General features: G+C 36.6%; 2 protein-coding genes across 3 annotated transcripts in view; both read right to left on the minus strand.

Annotated features, from left to right (window-relative positions):
* LOC122082602 (outer mitochondrial transmembrane helix translocase) overlaps window positions 1-3631 on the minus strand; it is an 8496-nt gene extending 4865 nt beyond the window's left edge. Inside the window, 2 exon segments of the mRNA XM_042650280.1 lie at window positions 206-506; window positions 2869-3631. Coding sequence (XP_042506214.1) covers window positions 206-506; window positions 2869-3063 — 496 coding nt within the window. The 5' untranslated portion in view covers window positions 3064-3631.
* Window positions 3632-4648: 1017 nt separating this feature from the next.
* Window positions 4649-24362, minus strand: LOC122082601 (serine/threonine-protein kinase BLUS1-like). Of its 2 annotated transcripts, XM_042650278.1 has the most exons (23): window positions 23887-24358; window positions 20498-20752; window positions 20260-20384; window positions 20076-20120; window positions 18996-19077; window positions 18829-18897; window positions 18429-18599; window positions 18280-18345; window positions 16381-16449; window positions 16135-16209; window positions 15925-15986; window positions 12901-13176; window positions 11121-11254; window positions 10857-10951; window positions 10747-10785; window positions 10595-10654; window positions 9613-9729; window positions 9441-9492; window positions 9292-9347; window positions 6490-6554; window positions 6229-6280; window positions 5434-5550; window positions 4649-5055 (listed from the first exon to the last, which is right to left on the minus strand). In XM_042650278.1, the coding sequence occupies exons 1-22, from the start codon at window positions 24058-24060 to the stop codon at window positions 5458-5460; spliced, it is 2232 nt and encodes a 743-aa protein (XP_042506212.1). In that variant the 5' UTR covers window positions 24061-24358; the 3' UTR covers window positions 4649-5055; window positions 5434-5457. The 2 variants fall into 2 exon arrangements, with proteins under 2 accessions (XP_042506212.1, XP_042506213.1); XM_042650279.1 differs by lacking the exons at window positions 4649-5055; window positions 5434-5550; window positions 6229-6280; window positions 6490-6554 and adding an exon at window positions 6561-7714 and having other exon boundaries at window positions 23887-24362.
* Window positions 24363-25946: the final 1584 nt, after the last annotated feature.

Genomic DNA, 25946 nt, shown 5'->3' on the forward strand with positions numbered 1-25946 from the left:
CCCCCCCCCCCCCTTTTTTAAAAACTCTCTTCTCCTTTAGTGTGAGGAAACTAAACTATCAGCATGCATATATCACATCCCCTAATATGTAAAATGACAATGACATACTCGGCCAGTTACACATTTAAACCCACCCCCCAAACTTTTTTTTTTTTAAATAACATATAAACACCAGTCAAACAGAGTGAAAATAGCACAAACTTACCAAGTTTTTGTGCATCACCAAACCATTTGCTCATTAAATTAGATATCCTCACATTAATAAAAACAGCTCCAGACTCCTTTGCTATGGCCTTGGCAAGCATCGTCTTCCCTGTTCCTGGAGGTCCATATAACAATACCCCTTTCTGTGGACTAAGAAGCTTCCCATGTGCAAACAACTCAGGTCTCCGTAATGGAAGAATAACCAATTCAAATAATGCTTGCTTGACATTATCCAAGCCTCCAATAGAGTCAAACTCCACATCAATATGGTCAGGATTGATGACATCACAAGCTATTACATCCTGTGAGATCAAATGTAATGAAGACAAGGTCAAACAGAACATACAGAACCATAATGCCTTTAGTTGGATTGCAATATGTTGGTACAGCAAGCTTCATATGACATATACACAAGTCAAATTGAGAAGGCTCAATACATATTTAAACTCTCCCCCTTATTTTTTAAAGAACATTAGCTCCCAATGTTTGAATAGCTGCCTGTTTGACATCATTATGGCCAACAAATCGCAGATTCATAAGCATTTCCACTTACAAAAGGAATGGTACTCTAAATTATCCACATAAATCAGACCCAAATCTATGACATGGTCAAGATCATCTTCAATTTCCATAAACCACCTCAAAGCACAAGAAGTTGCCATTTTGGGTGATTAAAACAGATAATTTTATAATTCCAAACACTCAACGCTAGAGTGGACCCTACAAGGCTTATTATTTTCCCGTCAATTCCCAAGTTGTCAGATGACACAGTCCAGCTCATTAAGATGAATATTAGGTACTGTATTAGTTGCACTTGCAGAGATATCATAAAAAGAATGAAGTTAAAAGTAAACCAGAAGTCAGTCTTTTGATTGGAAAGAAATTCCATATGGTATATTTCGGTTATTGATTCCACATCAATTCTGCTTTCTGTACTTAAAATCTATTAACCGTATGCAACTACATACAGGCATTGAATGGATTGGTAATTTACATTTGAGTGTTATGGTGAAATATTGGATCTTCTGAACACACAAAATGGTTTCGGTTTTTCAGTTTAGAACTTTTGAAGAAATCAATTTTTGTTGATTGGGTGGGCTTGAGATATCTTTTAATTTTTCCTATTTCTTTATGCCAAACATGCATGTTAACATAAACAAAAATATCATGAACAGAAATAAAATAATTTTATAATCGGATGGAGGGAGATCCAATTTGAATCTGCTCCATTACAACCAAAACAGATACTAAAGCCTCAGGAACATTAGGAAACCCTAATTCTAAACCGAGAAACCTTGGGCCCTATGATATATAAAGATTATACACTTCCATTTTAGGAAACCCTAAATCCTCGGGACATTAAATCTCAACATTAGGAAACCCCTAATTCTTAACCGAGAACCTTGGGCCCTGTGGGATATAACAATTAAAAACTTCTAATTTATATCAACTTCATAACCAAAAGTAAGTTGGTTTGCATCAAGTTCTTCTCTGGAGATTGGGATGGGGTTGATAATGTAGGATAAGACTTTGCTGAGCCATTGTGTTCAGATTTTGAGGTCACCACCAACAAGAACCTTCCCAAGTTACACTCCTCAGCTTAGGTGTCTGCAAAGGATGGATGACACAAGTCGCTTGAATTTTTGGTTGGTTATCCATATATAGGACCTGAGGGTACCTTATTGAATGTAATGATGTATAGTTGCCAGTTGCCACAGAAAAAAATATGTAAACAAGTTCCGCAACCAATAGTATTCCATCATAGACACCCCTTTTAATTAGTATGACAGAAGTGGGCAACTTCCTTGGGAAAGATAAATCAAGGAGTTGGGAAGTCTATGGTTTCAAACCATTTGGTTTGGTGCTTTCAGCTTGGAGCAACATTATGTGCATAAACAATTATTCACAACAGCAGCCTTGTCCGGGTCATTGAAACAAAAACTGAGGCAGCAACATTTGGGCCAAGATCGATTGGGGATTTGGAAAGCCTAAATTCCTAGGCACAGAGGCAAGTCCATAAAGTAGTTGTGCAACAACACACTGTCACATACTGTCGTATAAAACCTTAACAGTTGAAGTAGGTCACACGAGAACAATTTGGCAATGGAAAAATTCACAGGTACAACAGGTCACGGAACCAGTGATCAGGCCATCGTTTCATCTTCACATGATTATCTAATCCTCTGTGCTTTCCGTCCCATCTACTCTTTCATTTTTTTACCTTAACAAGAGAACTGTAACAAGCTAGTTTCATCTTCACAAGATTATCTAATCCTCTGTGCTTTCCGTCCCATCTACTCTTTCATTTTTTTTTTACCTTAACAAGAGAACTGTAACAAGCTAGGTTTCCAAGGATGAATTCATCATACAAAGGCCAACTGCTCCCTGGAATCCAGTTTATACCCATGCAACCGCCAGAAACCTCAAAGCAATGAGACATCGCAGAAGAGGCACAGAAGAAAAGCATTCTGGCGTAAAGAATTACAATCATAAATCCAATGTTCTTCACGTAAAAGCACCGACTATTGCCAAAGACATAAATTTTTGCTAAAGCCAAGAAAGAAATCGCTGCCTAATAGCTTGAGGAAACTAACGCATGATTGGAAATCGAATAAGAAATGAAAAATTAAAATTACCAAAGCGGAAAATCCTGAGATTCCTTACCTCATAAGGATTGGTATGGACAAGAGGGCGACCTAATCGCTTGGCAATTTCTTTCTTCTGTTCAAGAGCCTTTTTGCTGGCTGCGCGATTTGGGTCCATATGTCGAAGTCCAGCGAATAACACCAAGCAGCTGAGAGCAGCGCTCGCTGCGTACAAGACCAATTCTTGCAAGAACCTCGTCTCTGTTCTTCCCATGGCTCCGCCCCTCACCACTTAGGCCTTAATCCTTGTGCTTATTGCCCACCACAAGAGTATAGAGAGAAATCCTTTATTGAACACAGGAAGAATGCGCTCTGGAGAGGCAATCCGGATTCGAGTTGTAGAGGAAAATAGGGAAAAAAGGAAAGAGAAAAACAAATAGTAGAGAATCAAGAGAGAAAAATGATATATCACAGCCCTTGCCTGCTCTCCTCTCTTCTCCTCTATCTATTGCCTCTTTTCTCTTCGTCACTGTAGGCGGTAGTCACACCCAAATAAGCGGTTCTCATATGCGAGGCCTCGGCCATCAAGGGCGCCAGAGTACCAGACGGTTCAGATTCCAAAGTCCCAAAGAAGATTGGCCAGTCGTTCAACTTTCGTGAAAATGGGCCAGGTAAGCACTAAGCAGTCACCTTTGTTGTTAGGGCAAGTGTTTCCTGTCCGCAAGGTTGGCCATAGAAGCCTTAACCCAGCTCAAGTCAACCCTGAGTCGTTAGGGCTGGGTTGGAAATTTCAGCAAGTAAGCTAGCTCAGGGTTGAGATTTCCTACCAGCAAGTAGGCTACCTCAGGGTTGAGATTTCCAAGCTTGGGTAGGACTGAATTGGGCTTGAGTTGAGTCTGGGTTTGTATACGTCGGTCTATCGTTTTTCATGCTCAAACACAGTTGGATGGAAAAAGACTCAACTGCCACCGCATGCCTCAGCCTTTTTTATGCCCAATTATATTTGGGTGTGGAAATGGTAGATGAACGAGGTTCCCTTGCCCATATAAATATAGGAAGAAATTTTCCTACCCGTGAGCGTGACTTCTATACATCAATACCCTTGTGTCTCTCTCTTTCCTATAAAATGACCTCTTGACATCCCTTATAGATTGGACTGAAAGGGAAGTGTTGATTAGATATTGCATTGACACGAGAGCCGTGCTCCTGGCCAGACAACATTGCATCATAATATATAATATTCATTTTTTTTTTGGTAGAAATAATATTCATTTATATATAACTATGTATTACATACAGTCCAAAAACAGAGCTACCCTGGCCTTGCCTAGCCCTAAAAAATGACAAAAATAAAGGCCAAAGGGGTTAATAGAGCCAACTTATCAACCAGGGCTGGACAGGAAGATTGAGCTATGGTGACTGGGGTTGGGTTAGGGTTTAAAAAAACCTGGCATAACCTAGACCCGTTGCACTCAAAAACTTGTCTGCCATTTATTTTACATGATAAATTTTTTTTTTTCAAATTACATTAAATGATATTACAACGTACAACCAAATCTAAATCATACAACACTTACATATAGTCGTGAGAACCATAAATGGACATTAATCCTGCAAATACAAAGGCTATATGTATCCATCCAAGGCTAAGAAGATGCTCTCAAGATACCAAGAATTTTACAAAGGAAGATTTTAATGATCAAATTATGAGTAAAAGTTTTCAAGACAATCTGAAAAAATATGATTCCGACATAAAATTTTCATGAATTTAAAAAGGAACAAAATTTTATATTTTAAGAAAACATTTCTCTTCCAATTATTTTACACAGAACAAACAGTGAAAAAAACTGGAGGTCAGCTGGATCAAAATGTAATTGTGACAACTTTTTCCATAATGGGGTGTTTTCTTCTTACATCTTCTATAAAAAGATATCCAATGACAGATATACACTAGTTACACCTTCAATTTTGAGATATAACTAATATGGAATCTTTGGGTACAGCATCACCCACACCACAACCACCATAACACCAGCACTTCTCATCGGCTACTTCAAAAATAATCTTCCATTGGATAAATCAAGAAATGGCGCATGGTCATGGAAAACCTCACTTCCACTCCATTGGGATGAATCAAAAGCAGTGCAACAAATATCAGAGGGACTTATTCTTACTATTTGCCATCTACGAAGGCTGCGATCACCCACAGAAAGTTCCTTCAAATAAATAAAACAAAGGTACCTGCCTCTGCTTCTCATTACAGGTGCTGTTAATGAACAACAGCCAAAAGTTAATAGAAGGAAATATTCTTTTCGGAAAAGATTAAATTATGTTGATGCAAAACTAAATAGAAACTATTGTAATTATTATCAGTAACGATTGTGTAACTACCTCTATAAACATTTCAAATCTGGTTATTAAATTTCAAAATTATTTAGTAACCAAATCCCTGGATTTGAAAATGAAAATTAGAGATTGCAACTGAAAAGTAAAGGTACCAAAAATGGTAAAAGGTTTTAGTTACGTTACACAATCATGATTACAAAATTTTTCCTTTTTTTTTTTTTGTTTGTAAAACCAATTTCACTTCCCTTCCATTTTTTTCTACTTGCAACGAGGAGCCTATGAGGATAGACTAAATTACCTGAATACATGGAACTTTCTCTTTTTATGGTTCCGGTTTTCCAATTTTGAAGTTGTCCCTTTCCTCCACTGTGCTCCTTTCTTCTCGACTATATGCAACATTTAGCTGCTGCTGCAACTGGAAATGGTAAACAAATCAAACCATTGGGTAAAAAAAAGTAAAATAAGTTTTATGTAGTTCCTACTTCGGTATTTGTTAACTCCAAGGTCGCATGTCAAGAAGAATAGGTCATTCAAGCAGGAATCTAAGTAGAATAAAGTTGTGTTCATCGCTGAACCAGCATACTCTGTAAATTAACCCAACTTGAGAGTCATCTAATTCTCAATGCCAATCATAAAACCAACCTGAATCTCTAATGTACATAAACCATAAACGAGCCCAAAATTTGGGCCTGGAGTGGCCTAGTAAACTTAAGCTTGGATTTAAGCTAAATAAAGAATTACTCTCATTCCCAATGTGCCACTGATCCATCTAAACATCCTTACCTCAGCTCCCAAATATATTCATAAGTTTCTTCTTTTTATCCCAACATTGAGCTCCAAAAAGCACCACTGGTCTCAAAGCCATGTATATTACCTTAGTTGTAATGGAATGCACCTATCATATTACACTCCAGAAGCACCTCCTCCCATCCATCCACCCAGTTCTAATTCTAATTGACTATCATCATCAATCTCTCTCCCATTATTCCATTTCAAAATACACTTTATCTAGAAAAGTTGGAATTCTCACAAAATCATGCAATAGCGTTCTACACAGAAAGAGCTTTCATTGGAACCTTCCTCAGCCACTTACCTGCAGGTGTTTTGACCTTGCCTCGGCTAGTTCATCAGTTAGATTAATCATCCTACATCAAAGGAGAGGGAATTAAATATAACAGGAAATGCCATTCCTTTTTCTCAAAAAATAGGTCAGAATCACTTCTATGTTTGTCAGTAATTCAGATTCTTGGTCAATTTGGTGAAGCAAAGTTAGCACAAAGTACCGAGAAGGAAAATATGACATGCAAAAATGAATGTTTAACTCAGTTACTTGATTCACAATATGATGACCCACCTAGCTTCAAGCTCTGAAATTTTCCCAAGCAATAATCGCTCCCTTTCAGAGCCAGCTGCTTCAACCTGTCAATAGAGAACATGAAACAATTTGATCATGTGGTTCCCACTTCCCAGTATCCACTCTTGTCTTCATCTGCTAACTTTTCAACACTAAGTTTGATTTGCACTCAAATCCCACAATAAAGGAGAAGAGGAGGATATTTAAAAATGAGACAAAGAAAATTATGAACTGAGAAAACTAAGATAAAAAAGGAAAACGGACAGTTCTATTATACTTCTGAGCTTAAAGAGAAGATTAGAAGCTAACATCCAACATAGGCTGCTATTGAGATCTTATGAACAGATCTCTAATCTTAACGAGAAAGATCCAAGATAATAAAGGATTCAGGAAATTATTCCATATCACCCTTGCCAACTGACGAGCACACAAAGAACAGTGGACCAATCCATCCACGAGACTGCAAAACAGATTTGCCCTTGAACTCTCTCTTTGGAAACCAGAAGCAAGTTTGAGTTACTGCTTCTCTCAAGGACCAGCATCCAAAAAAATGTCTTGATTCTGAGTGAGCATATGGCTTCCTTTTGAGCAACTAAAAATTCAGGAAAAAAGAGGGGGGCGGGGGGGAGGGAAGGACTGATAGAGAATCCAATGACCAAATCCTCTAATTGTCTACACAATGGCAAAATATGTGCATGTCAGGATGTAAAAAAACAAGCTACCTCTTCAATCTCACCCCACATTAGTTCTCTTAGAAGTCGAAGGTCTCAAGAAATCCCTTCAAAGAAGATAAAATCCAGGGAAAAACACAATCTTCTATATACTAAATATATATAAAAATATATATATATGGGAAATTATCTGATACCACCCCTAAAATCGAAAATAACTTGGAGTGACCCCCAAAAATGAAAATAATATCCAGTGTACCCCTCACTTTCATAAAATTATTTCTAAAAACCCATTCCGTTAGGATTAAGACGTTAAGTGATGATGTCATCAGTCATATTTTGTCTAAATGGCCAATCTACCCTTAAGGGTATGTAAAGTCACCATAATGTCCTTTGCCTCAATTAGTCAAGCAGAGTTTGAGAACTAAAATTTCCTAAAATCGACAACTGTTACTCTGACTGGAAACTGAAATCCCTAATCTCTACTCTGGGAGTGGTAACTGAAATCGACTTCTGCTATGCCGCTCCGACAACTGCTGCTCTACTCCAATTACCTGCGAAGACAAAAGGAAGGAGAAAGCACCTCACCGTGTTTATAGGACACAAACAAAACAAAAAAAAATTGAAACCTTGGTTGCTTCCAAATGTGATTATAAAAGAACCAATTAGGGTTTGAAAAATTATCTGGCTGATCCATAATCCAATCAAGATCCTGGATTAGAAACTAAAGTTTTAGTGGGTTTTTAGTCAATTCCCACCAATTCTGGATTGAATCTGGATAAGGACTGATACAGTGCAGATTAGAATTGGTTGTGCTCGATCAAGAATGGTTCCATTAAATCATAGAGGTTGGTACTATCGATGGATCGGAAATTGGTTTTTGGTTGTTGGACCTGCATTTCAGTGCTTTGATTTCTGACGGCATTGTGCGGCCTTCACATGTCTTCTTTCCCTGGTAAACTCTTCTGTTAGAGAGAGACTCCGTAACCTTTTGACGATAACAATTTCATCGGACGTGGACAGGAGAAGCAGGGGATGAGAAAGGGGTAGCATTTTCCTTTGTATAGAGATTTCATTTTTTCCTTTTTGTATTTTGGTTGAAGATACTTCTAAATTTTTTATGGATCGAATCCTTCTGTGTTTTATCAAGGATTCAAGTCTGTCTTTCTCTCTTTTTTGCTCTTGGATTCTAGCGACGTTTAACTCATCACTTCCTTGAGGTTCATGCCCCCCACCACTTACGTCCACTTCCTCTGCATCGCTGACATCAACAGCATGGAAGCCACTGTGTTGCATTCTCCTAAATAAGAAAAAGAATTATAAAAAAAAAATAAAAATAAGGAAATTTTCTTGGTATCGATAGCAATGGCAGCCACTGTTGCTGCTAGGGTTGCTGCCTGAGTACGGTGATATGAGTTCATGGTCGCGGATGAAGGTCTGCTGCTGCTAACAGTTTTACCCACCCAGCTAGAGTCCCGGATGAAGATCTGGTATGGAGCTATGCGATGCAGCTGCTACCTTCTGCTACTAACGGTAGCCTCGCCAGCTAAGGTCGCCGCTGAGCTGATTGTGAGAGAGAGCATGTAAGGGTTTGGAAGAAGATGAAATGGACTCTTTTTTAGAGTTTAAGTATAAGGGTAAAAAGGTCATTTTTCATTTTCAGTTAATGGTGTTACAAATTAGCGATGCAGTGGATATTATTTTCATTTTTCGGGGGTCACTCCTAGTTATTTTCGATTTTACGGCTGGTATCAGATAATTTCCCAAAATCTAGTTAAAGTTCTAAAATTTTCATGAATCTAACTCCAGACATCTTTAAGATGGAGTTATCCCTTTGTATAAGAAATGCAGCAAGGTCCACGGTAGTTGCTTTTCTTTGGATATGCTTTGTTGAGTACGTTCCATTTATTGTGCAAAAATTCCAAGTGTTTCTGTACACCCTTTTTCACTTGCCCATTTTCTAACACTTTTTGCTTTTTGATAGATAATAATACTCTAGCACTTTTTTAGGTTCAATTAAACATTAAATCAACTTTGATTTTCTCTAAAAAGACATCATTTGCACTCCATCTTGGCACGTTTCACTGCTGCAATCAGAACAATCCAAAATGTATGCTAATGTCATACTTACACTTGGATCAATCTCTGAGGTTCGAGGTTGCTGTGGCAATTTTCCGGTTTGAAAAGCTGAAACATAATTTGAGTATTTTGATCAAACTTGTGCAACATCTCTGTGATGAATTATTATAATGTACCACATAAAGTTACACATTCACTCACCATCTACTATTTCAGTTTGTTGAAAGCTATTCAACAAATTCACAATCAGACCCTGGTAAGAACCAATTCAATATTCAAACAAGGATAATAAGAAATCAAGTTCTTCAAGGAAAAAAATATTCCATCAATCAAATGCAAAATTTATAAGAAAGAAAACCAAATGAGCCTTTACTTGTTGGAACGTGGTCTGCTGAAAAAGGTTTTGGAGTTGAGGCATGAGAATTGATGCAGGTACTACACTGTTGCTCACTTCCTTGGGTGGTTGACTGTTGTTCACTTCCTTGGATGGCTGAAAAAAATGAAACAATGTAGTAACTTTCCAGTTAAACATGCAAGAAAAATGAAAAAAAAAAGACCACAATAGAAAGAGGAAGAATTAAAATCAGGATTCAGATATCCATGTTAGGAGAAACATATAATAAATACTTTTCTTACAAAGCATGGATATGTTCATATTTTTTTTTTCATGATTGAGAGATAAATCCCCTTCTTTTTTCCATCGCTACATACTACTTTTCCCTATCTGTCACTATTTACAAAACATAGTTGAGACACAACCATTCAATTCTACAGCTACTAAGCACTGCAAAAAGCCAAAGAATTGTTGTTTCCTAAGGAAGTAAGCCGTTTCTGGTATTAGACCATTAAAGTTTAATCATTCAAGTGTTCAAGTTCATTGTACCTGAGGTTTGATCTTGTGTAATGCTTAGGACAAATTTTTTATTTTCATTATGAATAAAGTGAAACAGTAAAGTTTGTATGTGATACTACAATTTAGAGGTCTTTTGGAGACTCTGAGGTCGCTAATCAGTTGATGAAAATCATCACTTTTTCCCTTGTGTGTATTTTAAGTGAGAGTGTTTGGATTGGAAGTCTCATAAGTGGATTTCCCATTGATTTCTCTGTAAAGTAATCCAACCTCGGATGATGATCATTGAATTCTTGCAGCTATTTCTTCTGCAGCCCATCATCCACTATTTCAAAAGCATGTGATACTGATACACAGTTTCTCATTCAATTTTTCATCGCTCTTACGCTTATTTTACTAAATGTTAACTCACATTTTTGATATATCATACTGAGAAATCGGTAATCTAACAATAAAACCAGCACGTCGGAATCACAAATATAGAGAGTGAGGTGAGCATGCTAACCATAAGTTTAGAGTCAATTAGCCAATCACCAACACTAGCAGACTTCTTTAGAGGTGATTCCTGGAGCCAAAAAGAATGAATATAGGAAAGTGCCATATAAATCAATGAAACTATTCATGGGGAAAATAATATGGAAAAAATTCATTACCAACCTGTGTAGATCTTCGTGAAACTGTACATAATGGAATATCCTACATAGGTATACCAACTTAGTGACCCGAAATAAAATAAGTACAAAGATATCATTAGAATGGAAAATTACCTTTACAAGGTCTACAGTTTCAGATGTTACAGAGAACCGGCCTTTTATTTGTACCACATTGGCCTTTGACTTCTCATCCATAGAATCTCTAAATCCTGGAAGAAAAAAATGAGAAATACCAGGCAGGTTGTTTAGCATAAAATGTCCTCGTTGTTTAATCTGGATTAGTGTAAGCTTTGTGCAACAGTTACCAAATGCTTAAGAACAGTAACATAAGTAAAACTAGTTACGTTTCCCAACACAAACCAGAAAATTAGTTACCACCTGAAGATCTTATGGGAGCTGAGAAGCTGTTTGCAGAAGCACGGTTTGGTAGCATCAGTGGACCACTAAAACTAGGTGCCTTCCTTACTTCACGTTTTCCTTTCTCATTTGCTAATTGAATTTCATTCTCAAACCTAATAACAATATCAATGACAAACACACAATAATGGATACACATCAATGTAAAAGCAAGTATTGAAAAAAACAAAAAGTGCTTTTACAACCAGACACACAATGAAGCATTAACATTGGATGGGTGGGTAGTCTATTGAGAAGGCACAAACCAAAACAAAAACAATGGATAGATGGTATAATAAGAAGGAATTAGAACCACCATGGTAAAGAAACATTGTCTCAATAACATTCTATGTGTGTAACAATTTTGAATAAAATCATTGTATATACAAAGTTTGAGAACAGATGAGTGCATGAGCAACATGCTCTTTATTTTCTGAAACTGGAGGAGTATAATAAGTTATATGAAGAAGTACCAAAACCGTTTTTCTGATTGATACAGACAAGGAATGATATATACTCCTGTTTGTAGGGTGCTGAGGCATCAAAGGAGCCTAATAGGGGCAAGGAATGAGAGAATCACTTACGAAGGGTTGCAGGCGAGGTCATAGGGGCAAGTGCACAGGTAGAAGTTACTGGTACACAAGAAGTGAGTATAACGTGGATCTGATAGTAGTCAAGAGATGTCTAGAGTTAGTTGAATAGAAAGAAATATAAATGCTTAACTTCTGATCGTACAATCAATCAACTGCGTACTTTCTGATTGGTGTCACGATCAGGTATCTTTTTAGACCTCAATGGCAAGCACGCAAGCTCAGGGAGAATGAATTTCAGATTGTCCAAAACTTGTGTGAGCTGCTTCGGAGAAATTGGGAAAGAAGGATGTGGACTCGGGAATCTATGGGAACAGTAATGTCAACCTGTGTCTAGTGCTCTTTCCTCATACAGCACTATGGATTATCCAAGTTTAAAGGAGATAAACACTTGGTTTGGAATTCACTCATGAAAGGGCAACGCTTCTATGAGAGGAGGCATAAGGGGTGGTCCTCTATTCATCAAATTTGTTTAATGTCTTTGGCAGAAAAGGAATCAATCGACCAATTGTTTTTTAACTAATCATACCTTGCTTTGACATCATGTTCAATTTCTTGTCTGTGTTTACTCTAGATTGGATGCCCCAAGCATATACTTGGTCTGATGTTTGTATAGGGAGATGGCCTCTTCCGTTAAATGGGAATGTGCTATTGCTTAAACCATGTGCATCAATAGGAAAATGATGCAGGACACCCTTGAAAAGTCTCTTACACCAACCTAATTTGGATGCCACCAAAAAGCACAGATGTCAACCTGATGTAAGATTTTAACAACCCCACCCCCCTTTTTTTTTTCAAATGAAGAATTGCAATGGCTTGAGATTTCGAGGCTTGTAAATGCAGTCCGTTGTAAGGATAGTCAGGGATAGATGATAGGCTGATGGGTTGGTACGGTGTTTAAAGACAGCCGACAGAATGGTTCAGGTAGTATAGCAGGTCAAGTGAAAATAAGAAAAGATATGAGAAAGAGATGGGTATGCTGAAGGAGTCAACCATTGGTCCTCCAGGAAATCCACTAAACTTGCAAATAGCCACTATAATCTATTGAATTAAAACAGGTTTTTAACCGAATCACAGAATTTTAAAATTTCTGGTTTTGCCAACCTAATCTAGACAATGATAACATGGCAAACGAAACCAAAAATAAAAAAAGAATAGTAACCAAATCGAACCTTTCATTAGAACGGCCCCTTTCTGACTGATTAAGCACAGCTGCAGGCATAAGCGGCCCACTTTGAGATTGGCGGAGGCTGCCCATTTGACTCTTAGAATGGACTTGAGGGACGTTCCTTTCTGAGGTTGACGATATTGGCTCATTGCCTAATACATTTTTCTCCCATCCTTCAGTGTTTTCCTCCAATACATGATCAATTCTATCACTTTGTGAAGTTTCTCCATTTGCCTTTGAGGCCTCAGCCTGTGATACTTCAGCACCGTGTATACTTTCTCTGCAAGAAAAGTATGTTATTTAGACTTACCAAAGCAGTCGGTCATCCAGACTCCAGTCATCATACACAGCAAGTTTTTTTTTTTTCAATTATTTCTTTACCAAAAAAAAAAGTAGTAAAGGTTTAGCTTGTTGAGAGAAAATAATCATAAAGCACTAAGGTTCTTTCTTTTCAAAAGCACTATTGCAATATCCACCATGAAGATTTGCACAGCCGGGACAAATAAATAATTGAAAGCCCTTCCCATCACCCCCCACAGAAGAAAAAATTTATTTCATTTCTTAAGTAAAAAAGCAACAGCTACTTGAGTAAGGAGTGAACCCTTCACTGATATGGATGCTCCTTATGAACATGAAAGAAAAAATGCAGTACATCAAACACAATAAAAGAATTTTTTATTTTATTTTTTGTTGGAAGAAACCATATTATAAATGGCAATATTATAAAAAAGATTCTAAATTAAAAGAAATATACCACTAAAACAAAGGTAAATAGGATTAAATTTACAATAATTTTTTGTTTTCACTCAAAGAACCATACCTTATAGGCATGGCACTAAATTTTCAACATATTAGCAGGTCCAGAAAGGCTGTGCCTTCAGCCACAGACTGACTTCAGAAGTATTTGTAACTTTACAAACACAGGCATACATCAAGCAACTTTTCCTTCTTTCTTATTTTTTTTTTTATTGAATTGACAAATAGTGAGGGACCTCTGAAGGCATACTCCTAACATATCCATGGTGGCACAATGACTAAATGTACCCACAAGAAAGAATCCAATAAATGATGATACATTATATGATATGAATTTACCAACTAAAAGAAACAATAAAACAATAATCCATTTCAAGTGGCCGTTTCAAACTTAACGTGGTAGAGGTTATCCTTGGAGCGAATACATCATCAGACAGATCCGAAGCTGAATAATGTCTCGGAAAGAGGTCTTACGTACAGCATGCCAGATCCTCGGTTCAAATATATTCCAGAATTTCAATTTGGTTTTTCAGCAAACTACTTAACTGCTGTTACAAAAAGACTGAGGACATCATAACTGTCTTCAATGCATTGGAGAAGGCCTAGGAAGGCTGCTCTCGTCCACTAACTCATAAATTCTCAACAACATGGTTTGTATCACATACAAAATTATAATAGATAATAATAAGTCACAAGAGGAAACTATAAGAGAATGAGATATTCAAAGACAATGTCAAGGATTAACGATGGAATGAAGACATTTTACACTTTTCAATGCATTGGAGAAGGGTTTCTAGTCTCTTATGGGGACTTCTTCCTAGACTTTTTGACCAATTAATGAACTTTACTAACAAGGATACCGACTTATTGACTGAAATAAGAGTTCACTATTTTAAATACTAGTTACAACTAACTAGTTAAAGCTTTTCTTTTTCAGCACATATTACTCTTGAAACTTCTTGACTAAGTCTTGGACTGGGATTAATTGGTCTATTTTTTAGCACAGATGGATTAATCTGTTGAACCATCTTGACTATTTTTTAGCACAGATAAATTTATCTGCATCACACTATAGCTTTCAAATTACTTCAGTCAATTTTGAATGAAATAACTGAAATATTTCATCTGTGGTCCCTATCAAAATTGAAATATTTTGCTGATTTCTACTAAAATTTATCAAACATTTAAACCATGGTCATTCGCTGCCTCTTTACAGTATTGGCAAAAAGTGACCACCTATGCGTCACCCTTTTGCATGACCCTTAATTTAATTGCAAGGCATCGTTTCCAATCTCTGAGTCATATACCATATTAACTGCTTTAGAATTTAAGCATCTATTGGTGTATACTAAAACTGAAAAAAGGTCTAGAGACATCAGGCTACTGCCCTTTAGATAGTCCAACTGTCCTTCACATGTTCAATATTATTATCCTTTTACAGGGATCAGAAGATCAGTACAAGAACCTGGATTCTGCCCAATGTAGATCCAGATTGTATCAATAAGATGGACAATTGGACTATCTAAAGGGCAAAAGCCTGATATTGAAGTGAACCAGCTAACTTTTCATAATAGTTTTACAACCCCCTTCCCCAAACAAAATGAAAAGGGAAAATTAGCATGTGCTACCTGTTTTCAAATAATTTCCTACAAGCCATCTAAAAATTTCAAAATTACTCCTAGTTACCTCTTTTTGGTTTTGGAATGCATAACTTAATACATGTGCGAAAATGTTGTAACATCCCTCACTTTTCTCATTCAAAAGCAAATTACACTGATAGCCACAAAAGTAAATTAACTTTAAATGAACACAAAACATCTTTAGCTTTATTTAATCTTCATCACAAAGAAATGGCATATGAGATGAAACATTCCAATTTCCACAACCTATAATGCAATGCAATGGATAGAGTGAGGGTATTTAGGATATTTCCCCAGTTGATATTAAGCCATGCATTCCAAACCCAAAAAGGAGGCAGTTGGGAATCGTTTTCAAACTTTGAGGCAGTTCAAAGGAAAAATCTTTGAGGCAAATACATGAGTACCATTGCATGTCAAATGTAGTAGGATCAATGCCACCTACAACAATATCAGTGCAGTTATAAACTGCAGCAATCCTCTCGCTCAGGATATGTAATTACACTTCTTGAAGGAGGCAGTAGATTAGAAATGTTAAGCACAGAAATTACACTAGTTTCAAAAGAAAACACTATATATATACATATATATATATATATATGGGAAGTTGAGAAATTCATGCCAAAGGGCATTACCGGACATTAATATCAGTTGTAGAAATTGATTTCCCCACACCAGAACTGGAAGCAGATGCATCCTGTCAATAACAGCACGTTATCATGTGACATAAAGTTGTAATAAACAGAAAGGAAAAAGAATCAAAAATTGTGTAATGGCACTTACATATGCAAAAGTAGGAATACAAATAGTTCAAAGATGTGAGGAGGTCAAAGAAATTGGCTAACCTTATTATTGACAAATGATCTCATGCTTTCATCATCTTCTTCCTTCATTCCTACAACTTCATCATCGTCTTGAACCTACATGAGTGGATGGGAGACATGAGGAATATCAACCCCATCAGTGTTATTAATTTAGTTTGTCCAAATAAAAAAAATTAAATAACGTTATTAATAAATAAAAAATATATATATATATATATAATAATACAACACAAAAACTTTCGACACTTGAAAATAAATGCAACATACCAGTGATGCTTGGGCTTTCAAATCCTCAATATCAAAGTTCCATGCACTAACACCTCGTTTGTACTCACTCTGATAAAAGATAAGCATAAAACAACAATATTAGACTGGGCACCTATAGAAAGGAGCATGATCACAGTCCCGAAATACATGAGATAGTGCATCTTTTTCCTGCACTTGAATGATATGGCATTATAAGATAGGTATCCAAGTAATGTAGCCGTTACAATTCTGGAAGGTGCTGCAGAAATTAACTATGAATATTGTTTAAGAAATTACTTATAAGGCAACCAAGAGAAAAACTTCATACAAGCTGGCTGAAAGCAACCCAAAATTTCTGAAATAACTCAAAAGACCAAGGAAACCTTTCAGTCGTAGTTCTTTTTTTCGTCCCTTCTTTTGTAGTAGGAAGAAGAAGATGATTGTGATCCCTATCAAAGGTTTGATTTTTCAAGAATATTTGACGCAGAACAAACTAACAGCATTACTAAGATGAAAGACAGGCAGAACAAGGAGCATATATTGGACAAGATCTGTATCCTTAAGGACTTGATAGTACATTAAAGAACCTACACTCAGAAAAGTTAGCAAAGGAGTTCTAATAAGTAATATCATAATTCATAAGACGATTAAACATTATGAATATACAACTCAGTTAAGACAATTTCAGAACATTCCTAACACTGCTTTTTGGAGAAGAGTCTTTCCTATTTAGGATTACCACTCCCTCTGCACTTTGATGAAACACACATTTTAAGGGATGGTTAATGCAGGAGCATGATCATGGTTCCAGTTTTGGATCAATTTTCCAGTTCACAATTGAGCCCATGGTTCAAGTTTTGGTTCAAATTTGAACCAGCAAGTTCCCCCCCCCCCAAAAAAAAATATATATATATATTCGTGGGACTGTTTTTGTTAGTTTATTTGTTATTTCTTCTCGATTTAATCTTGTTACATTTAATAGTTGAGTTCCATCCTGTTGGGCCTCTTATCTTAACCTTTTCTTACCATGTCTGTTAGAATGTAAGTCCAATAAGCTTTTCTTTATGTATGTACAGTTTAGGAGTTCTACTCTTTTATGTTTTGTTATCTTATATTTCTTATGAAACTTGTAATAGTAGGTAACTTACTAGATCGTTCTGTTGTGTGATCTTGTCTGTAACACCAGATACAGTTCTAAAAAGATCCGGCAAAAAATCCCTCTTTTGATACTGTTCATATAAGCAGTTTTGCCCATAGTTTTTGAGTTGAAACCCACCACCAGCAGGTTCATCTACCCGATCTGCATCAATGGTAATTTTAATTTCCCACTTTTCTTTACTTATTTTCCTAGTTTATCTTCCATCCACAACATAAATTCCAAGTTGACCTTCATTTACAGCATAGTAAAACTACTTGGGGTAGTGTGTCAAACGGTAAAATGGAGAAGCAACCAAAATTACTTTACTAAATGCTTGAATTGGACTATCATATTACTTTAGTAAACGCCTGAAGTGGACTATCATATTGGAACGTTTAAAAATCCAGAAAACGGACAGCTTCTAAGGATCATCATTAGAAACATCATACTTGCTAACCATCGATGAACTGATTGGATTAACCAACCAAAGTTAGCTTCAGTCATTATGTAATGGACAGAGGCAAAAGCCTCAGATGGAGTAATAGACTAGCATACCTCAAATTAGTGATACTGCAAATATAAATTAAGTAATGTCCTTAGTTTCAGTCACAGCAAAGGTCTTTTCCCAGTGCTTCAGTTTCTAATTAACGTCATAGCAAAACCCAGAACAGGCATTCCAAGTGTTGCATTCAGGAAAAGATGAGCAACATAATCAAACAGAGAAAGAAAACCCACCAAAATAAGAGAGCACAAATTTAAGACATCACGGAAGCTTTTCTGACCTGTGACAGTGCTTCTTGTTCTGCTGAAGGCATTTTCTTGAGAGCTAGTTGTGCAGCATCCTTAAGCTGCAAGGTCATGAATTAATTAGGCACAATTTCCAGACAGAACAAAGAATGACCACTACATTGCATCAAGCAAGTTCACTTACCTGGAGAGTTTTTACACGTTCCCAAAGTGGTGGCAAGCCAGTTAAGAGGCTCTTAACAGAAAGCTCTGGAGGCTTGGCATTCTTGAAAAATGAGTGTTTCAATAACTTTTCTGCTGTTGGCCTTCTTGTTTGGTCTTTGACCAGGCACATGGCAACCATTTCTTTAAAGGACTGATCACAACTGGAAATCCTTTAATTAGGAATTAGGATAAAATTAATTCTTCAAAAAAATAGCAAGAAAGTAATATATCAAATAGGGTCCAAAATTGATGTTCTAAACCCTAATGCATGCCATGAATGAAAACAAAGAAGAAAACATGGAACAGAAAATGGAGAAGTTTATCTATGACATTGATATAGTCAACCACCAATCTTTTACCAGCCCAAATGATCACTATACCTTGGAAAACCTTTTGTCTCGATCATAATCAAGTCCAGGAGGAGCATTCTGGATGGTCATCAGGAGAACCTACAAGGAAAAGAGCAAATAAGAGGTTTCCTTAATTTCCATCAAATCTTCCAATCTTGATTAGATTGAAAGTATCAATCCACAATTTCAGAAAATACCTTCATAGGAGGGTACTTTGAAAAGGGAGCATGACCATGAGCCAACTCCAAGGCTGTTATTCCAAATGACCAAATGTCAGCCCTGCAAGCAGAAGATAAAAACTCAACCGGGTGTCCCAACCACCCTCCCCCCCCCCAAAAAAAAAAAAGAAAGAAAGGATATATTTGAACACTATGGTTGTGCTACAGATATTCTGATTCACTAATCAGACTAATGTTGCTCAACCACAAATGAAAGTTAAAGTGTCAACAAATAAAGTTCCTTCTCTTTCGGAAGAAGCTTAAAGTTGTTTATGAACAATTACTGTATGAAATGTGATTAATCTTATAGACCTCAGACACCATATGTTCAGATGTTGAAAAAATATTAAATTGAGTTAGATAGGGATTAACAAGGTAGAGCGTAGAGGAATCAAGGTTTAAGTGCATCCAAGTACTGAAACAAATAAAATAGAATATATATATATATATATATAACATCCAAGAGCTTAGCTAAACGGCCATTACTCAGCGCTGGTCCCACTTATGCAGAGTCCTGGAAAGGGTGAGTTTGGACGATGGGACAAATTTGAAAGGGAAAAAAAAGACACAAGATTTTTTCTGGGGCAACCCAAAAAGAGATCTGAGTACAAAGACCATGGAAGTAAGGAACTTGATAGAATCAAATATGACTCCTTTTTGTACGTACATGTATTTTGAACAAAGTAACAAACTGAGTCATGGAAACAGCCTCTCCGCGAAGCAGAGGCAAGGTTGCGTACATCTGCCCCTCGCCCAGACCCTGCAGTAGCGGGAGCCTCGTGTATTGGGTACGCCCTTTAACAACCGATGTTTTACAATGACTTTTAAAGAAATCGAGTGAAGAGGGATTTGCTATGTAACTTGATAGAATCAAATATGACTTTTTTTTATGTATATACACGTATTTTTAACAAATTGATGTTTTACAATGACTTCTAAAGAAATCGAAAGTTGAGGGATTTTCTGATGACCTACGTAGCTTTCTATATGTGTAGGAAGCTACGGCATAACTAAGTATCCGAGGTCATCCTATGGCTATGTAAATGGGAAAGTACTCACTTGAAATCATATCCACTTCCTGGCTGCAAAACCTCGGGAGCCATCCTACAAAATAAAAAACACATTGGAATCCAGTAAATGTAACAACATCAGACAAGGAAACAATGGAGCATAATATAAAAAAATAAAGCACCCACTAGAAAGCAAAATATCCTCAAGAAAAAAAAAAAAAAAGATGTCGTACCAGCATGGTGTCCCTACAAAAGTATTTCTCGAACGCTGCCTGTCACCCTTGTCAAACATGCAAGCTGAAACTCCAAAATCACCAAGTTTCACCACACCATTACCATCAAGAAGGATATTTCCAGCCTGCAAAGAAAAATGTCACAAAACTATCCTGTCTTGTGATATATCTGAAAAAGTTCATATTGTAAACATGTTAAGATAATGAAGAAACAATGTCCCCTTGAATTTTAACTAACCTTGACATCACGATGGATATGTCCATGTCGATGGAGGTATTCCAATGCCTTAAGGGTTTCTTTAAGGATAGAAGCAATTACAGACTCTTCAAATCCATCAGGATATGCTACCTTCATAAGGTGCAGGCAAGAACCCTCTGCCATGAATGGCATAACCACCCAGAGATTTCGTTCAACAACAAAAGAACAGAATGCCTTTATTACATTTGGATGATCTATTAAACGCATAGTTTGAGCCTCCTTTCGTATGTCTTCCTATGAAGTACAAAGAAACAGTCCTTAACATAATATTAGAAATCACCAGAAAGAAAACATCATATATAAGACTAATCAAGAAACAGTCATGACCACTTACCTAATCAAATCATTAAATATGACATGTTGACATATTGTCAGAAAAATGCAGTTTAAGCGACTTGAATGGCTTTACAAGCCTAATAACGAAAATGAAAACAACATAACAGAGTTCAAATGTGAACATTTTCTCACCCTGGTTTACAATCAAGTTGGGTCCACAAGGGTTCAGCTGTGGGTGCAATGGACCATCCCAAATTGGAGGGCGGACCCCCTTATTTATTATGGGTAGCATTACATTGGGATTATATTATTTTTATTTATTTTGGGGGAGGTTAATTGTTTCTCTTGTCTTGGACATTAGGCTTATTTTGCAGTTTCCTAATTTTGAATCTGATTTGGGTTGAGTTTTGGTTCTTGTTGTTTACTTCTTGTGTCATACAGCTTTATATGACCGTGTCCAAAGACTGTTATTTTATGATCCTATGGTTACTTCAGGTATTTATAAGCCTGAACTTCAAAATATAGATTCAAGCTAGAAATTGGGTAAGACTTCAAAATATGGAAGGTCTTATAAAAAGCCTTTAATCTCTTTTGGTAGAGACAGCGGCATCTTTGGAGTAAAAAACATTGTCTTCCTACAGGCATTAAGTTTGCTTTATATGGTGCTTCATGTCACTCCAGCAGAATCAGACTGCTATTAGTATGCAAGTTTCAATTCCCTTCTCCTCTTTGGCTCTCTCCATTAATTCATTTTTTGTTTCCTTTTTGTTTCTGAATATTCATTGTCTGTGCCCCCTTAAGGTAAATTCTTCTTAGCTTTATTTTTTCATTTTTTTTCAACCTATAAACAATCTCAAAATCTTGCCTCCAATCATACAATCAACTACAAGAAACCCGACAGCTTTTAATAGTTTAACCTGACTTCACATGCATTGCAAAGTGATTCTCATGTCTTCCGCAAGAAAAATATTTATTCCTAGAACTTTTCAATCCAGCAACTGTCTGATAAAATTCCCAAAAATGATTTTCTTTCAGTCCACTATTCATATTCTGGCCTCAGTCCCAGGTTTTTCCAAGAGAGTAAATGTTCCCCAAGTCACTAGAATTCTTTGCTACCAATAGATCCTTAATACCTTCTATGGCAATAGTTGCCTAACAAATATGGTTGAAAATTAAGAATTTCGTTCCCTTGTTTCTCCAGCATTAGTGACAACTTCTCTACAAAGAAAATTTCAACAGTGGCACTCCTCCAAGAGAAGTAACCATTCCTTTCTTCCTGAACACCACTCATTTTTAGTCCATGAAAAATAACCTCTTAAAAAATACAACTAGAAATTGGCAGTTGTAAGTGAAGGCAACCTTCCTATGCTGTCTACTGCTACCATAACCATGGAGGATTCTCCATAAGCCATAATAAATGCAGCACACATAGAAAAATAAATTTGGTGAACTTTGTATTCCTTACATTTGCATCTCAGACCTAGACACTTTCTAAAGTTCTCACTCCAACCAGCCAATTAGTCATGAAAGTTTCAACTTTCAATCACATAATGCAGTTGTTTTGCGAACTAAAGTTTAGTATTTGTAAGGGTTCATTTTGGGTTAAACAGTGATAAAACAAACATGCAACCGCATGTCAACATAAACTCCCCATAGAATGCTAACATGCGATATGAATTGCACGTGGCATCAATGTACTTCATGGCAGCAATAGATGCTTCAGCTGGTACATAGCATTTGACTTCAGTGGCATTAGTTGGATATACAAATGGTTAATAAATAAAGAAATCCAATTTAGCATAAGTTGGAAATGCATTGGGTGTGGAAGAGGGAGCCTTGGTTACCAAACAACTAAGCAACCACATATTTCTTACTCTTAATACTGTTTGACCTAATTTTAAGCATACAGTAAACATAATGAAGGAAACATAAATAGTCACGGTCATGCTATTGCATGACTTGCATGGGTGAACTTACATGCTCATATGGTGTGTGCTATCACATGGTATAGTAGTTTAGTAGTTGTGTTATCAAATGTGCCAATTATCGTGTAGTGGTGAGTTATGGTGAGTTAATGTGGTTACTGTAGGAGTTATGGAGTGTGTGTCATGTAACGTGGCGGTGGTATGTTTGTTATGTATCGTGAGTGTGGTTACTCAACCGCATATGGTTTGTTAGTACTCAGTTATTTAAGGAGATGAATAAATGAACATGGATTATCTTGAAACCCAATTACAACATTGTTGTCCGAGGAGGATGCCTCAATACATCCAAGTCCATTTCAACTTCCCAATTTTATGCTATTTTCTCTTCCAAGATAGGTACATCAAGAAACCAAAGGAATTCTCCTTCACACGTACCATAAATTTTCAATGGCATGCATCAGTAGCAGAGGATTGACAGTGTGATGGGTGTTTGTCAATACGACAAAGTGGAAATTCTGTAGGGATGCACAACATATAATGCAAAACAACAAAATCAGCTACCTTACAGACCCTGAACAAAATCTAAATAAGGAAGCCAAATGAAGCGTCGAGCAAATTATGGAATGGCTGCATTAACTCACGTTCTCCATGAATGGAATATCTTCTTCTTTCTTATGGCATATGTTTGTCAAAACTAACCCTAAGAAATATTTGCATGTAGAGTTAGTCACTTAATTCCCCGTTATAAGCTTAACCAACAGCAAAAGAATTGAAGAGGCAAAGGAGAAGATAAATTTGCATGTATATTCGAATCTAGTACAATCAGTTCATAACACTAATCGTCTCTGAATCAAAATTTGAAAATTCAAGTCCTCGCTATACTTCAGATAATACCAAAAACTAATCGTCACTTCATGATTCGAACCACATCATAGTTCAACCTCGCAGGTGAATTGGAAAACAGAATCAATGGAACACTCAAGAAGATCAATTCAACTCCATTACTGAGCAGATGTGAAATTCAAATACCAGTTCCAGTAAAATCGATACCTTCCTATAAATCTCACCAATCAATTTAGAGTGTGTGGCATATAAATAAAGTAAAAGTATCTTCCGTAATTCATTGGCGGAATAAAAAAAAAGAAGAAGAAAATTCGGAAGACGAACCAGATTACTGTTGCAGCGATCGAGATCCAGGCACTTAACGGCAACAAGTTCGTTTGAAGGAATATAGATCGTCCTATAAACGGTAGCGCTGGCTCCATGTCCGACTTCCTCAAGGAGCTGATAATCATTAGGATTGGCGGAGTAGCTTTTCCGGCCGTTCCCCATCCTCCCCATACACAGAAACAAATAGTAAACCTAAACCACAACCCCTAATTGAACAGAACAGCCGCTTGCTTCAGTGTGTTCGAGTTTGGTTTCCGTTTATACTCTCTACTTTTATTATAACCCTCGTTCGCCGCTGCGGAGAACTCCGTGTCCGTAGCTCACTATTTTCCGTTGACCCTCAAAAACTTAGAGAGAGAAAGAAGGGAGATGAAGACGACGAGATCATGGAGGGGGGCTTTCGTCTCGTCAGTCATCACTCGTCAGGGAGAGGGTGACTCAAATCTTTCGATAGGTGAGAGGCCGAGTGTGGACATGGCCGAGGGGTTGCTCTCTGATTGGGCCATAGACACGTGGGCACCGTACAATACGGGACGGCTGGCTTTCTTTTATTTATTTATTTACTTTAATGTTTTTTTTTTTTAAGAACGAGGAACTAGAACGGATAAAAATGAAAAGAAATCTCTGGTTTCCTTTTGGCGTTTTTTGGATTCCGGAGATCAAGATTTCCTTCCTGTGTCGTATCAGTCGATGACTCAGTTTCCTTCTCAGCTCCTTGTGTGTATCGTCCCTGGTTTTGGGGCTTTGGGGTAGAGAGAGACACTTCGAATATCCACAGAAAGTGTTTAGTGTAAAGAGTTATACGGAACCGTATTATTTGCTATTGTGCGCCGATGTGCATTTGTCCCAACCTCTCGTGGAGTTCACCTACACTATTTCTCAAAAAAAAAAGAAAATTACATGATTATCCATTTTTGGGTTTCTCTTAACAAAATTACCCATAAAAATTTTCAGTTAACAAAAATATCCAAAATTAGGTTTCTCTTTATGAAATTATCCATTTAAAGTTTAAGTTAACAAAAATACTTAAAATTGAGTTTGGATTTACAAAACTACCCACTCAAAGTTTTAGTTATAAAAAAATATATAATTATATGTGGAAGATGAAGAATCATTATTTTGGGTAGTTTTGTAAACCCAAACATGATCTTGGGTATTGTTGTTAATTAAAACTTTGGGTGAGTAGTTTTGTAAACTCAAACCTAATTTTGAGTATTTTTGTTAACCAAAACTTTTTGTGGGTAATTTTGTAAAGGGAAACCCAAAAATGGGTAATCATGTAATTTTTCCAAAAAAAACTAGGGCAAAATATTTTTTAGTCTCCTAATTTTAGTACATGGAATGGTGATATGTTCTACTAAAAAAATTTAAGAAAAATTATAGTATGATTTTAATTCACAATTAATAAAATTGTACAATCAAATTTAATCACATATTACAATTAGGGACGAAATTAAGGACTAGGCATAGAAAAGTCTATTTGAGAGTAGATTAGGGTTTAAAAAAGCTAGAATTGGTATATTCTGGGTATTAAAGGTTTTTTTAGCCGTAGTTAGATTAGGTAAAATTGGGATCGATTGATACGATCCAATTTTTAAAACCTTGGACTAGATCCACATTATTTAAAGATATTGCTTAATTTGAACCCACCCCCTCCCATGAAACATGCATGTGTCTTACTAATTTTACAGGGCGACTAGGGTAAAAAGGGGCAAGGCTCCTTATGCTATTTGAAACTCAAACTTGCCCTAAAAATGATCTTGATCATAGCAGACCTAGCCCTTTATTGTTGGATTAGGGCAGGTTCTCACCCGTTGCCACCTCTATGCATAATTTTCATGGTCCTAGAAATTTAAATGTTTTGTTTTGTTACTAGTATAAACTCCACTCGAGTATAATTGGATATGAGAGTGGGTTCATTAGACCGCAAATATACACTTTTAAGGGTAAAATAAGTGAAAACAAAAAACAAAAATGGAGGATATTATTGATGATTCATCAAATAGGAGTTTTTATTCCATTTCCATGGATCAGACTGGTGCTCTAGATCACGGTGT

This window comes from Macadamia integrifolia, chromosome 6 (assembly GCF_013358625.1).
Source record: "Macadamia integrifolia cultivar HAES 741 chromosome 6, SCU_Mint_v3, whole genome shotgun sequence".
Classification (NCBI taxonomy): Eukaryota; Viridiplantae; Streptophyta; class Magnoliopsida; order Proteales; family Proteaceae; genus Macadamia; species Macadamia integrifolia.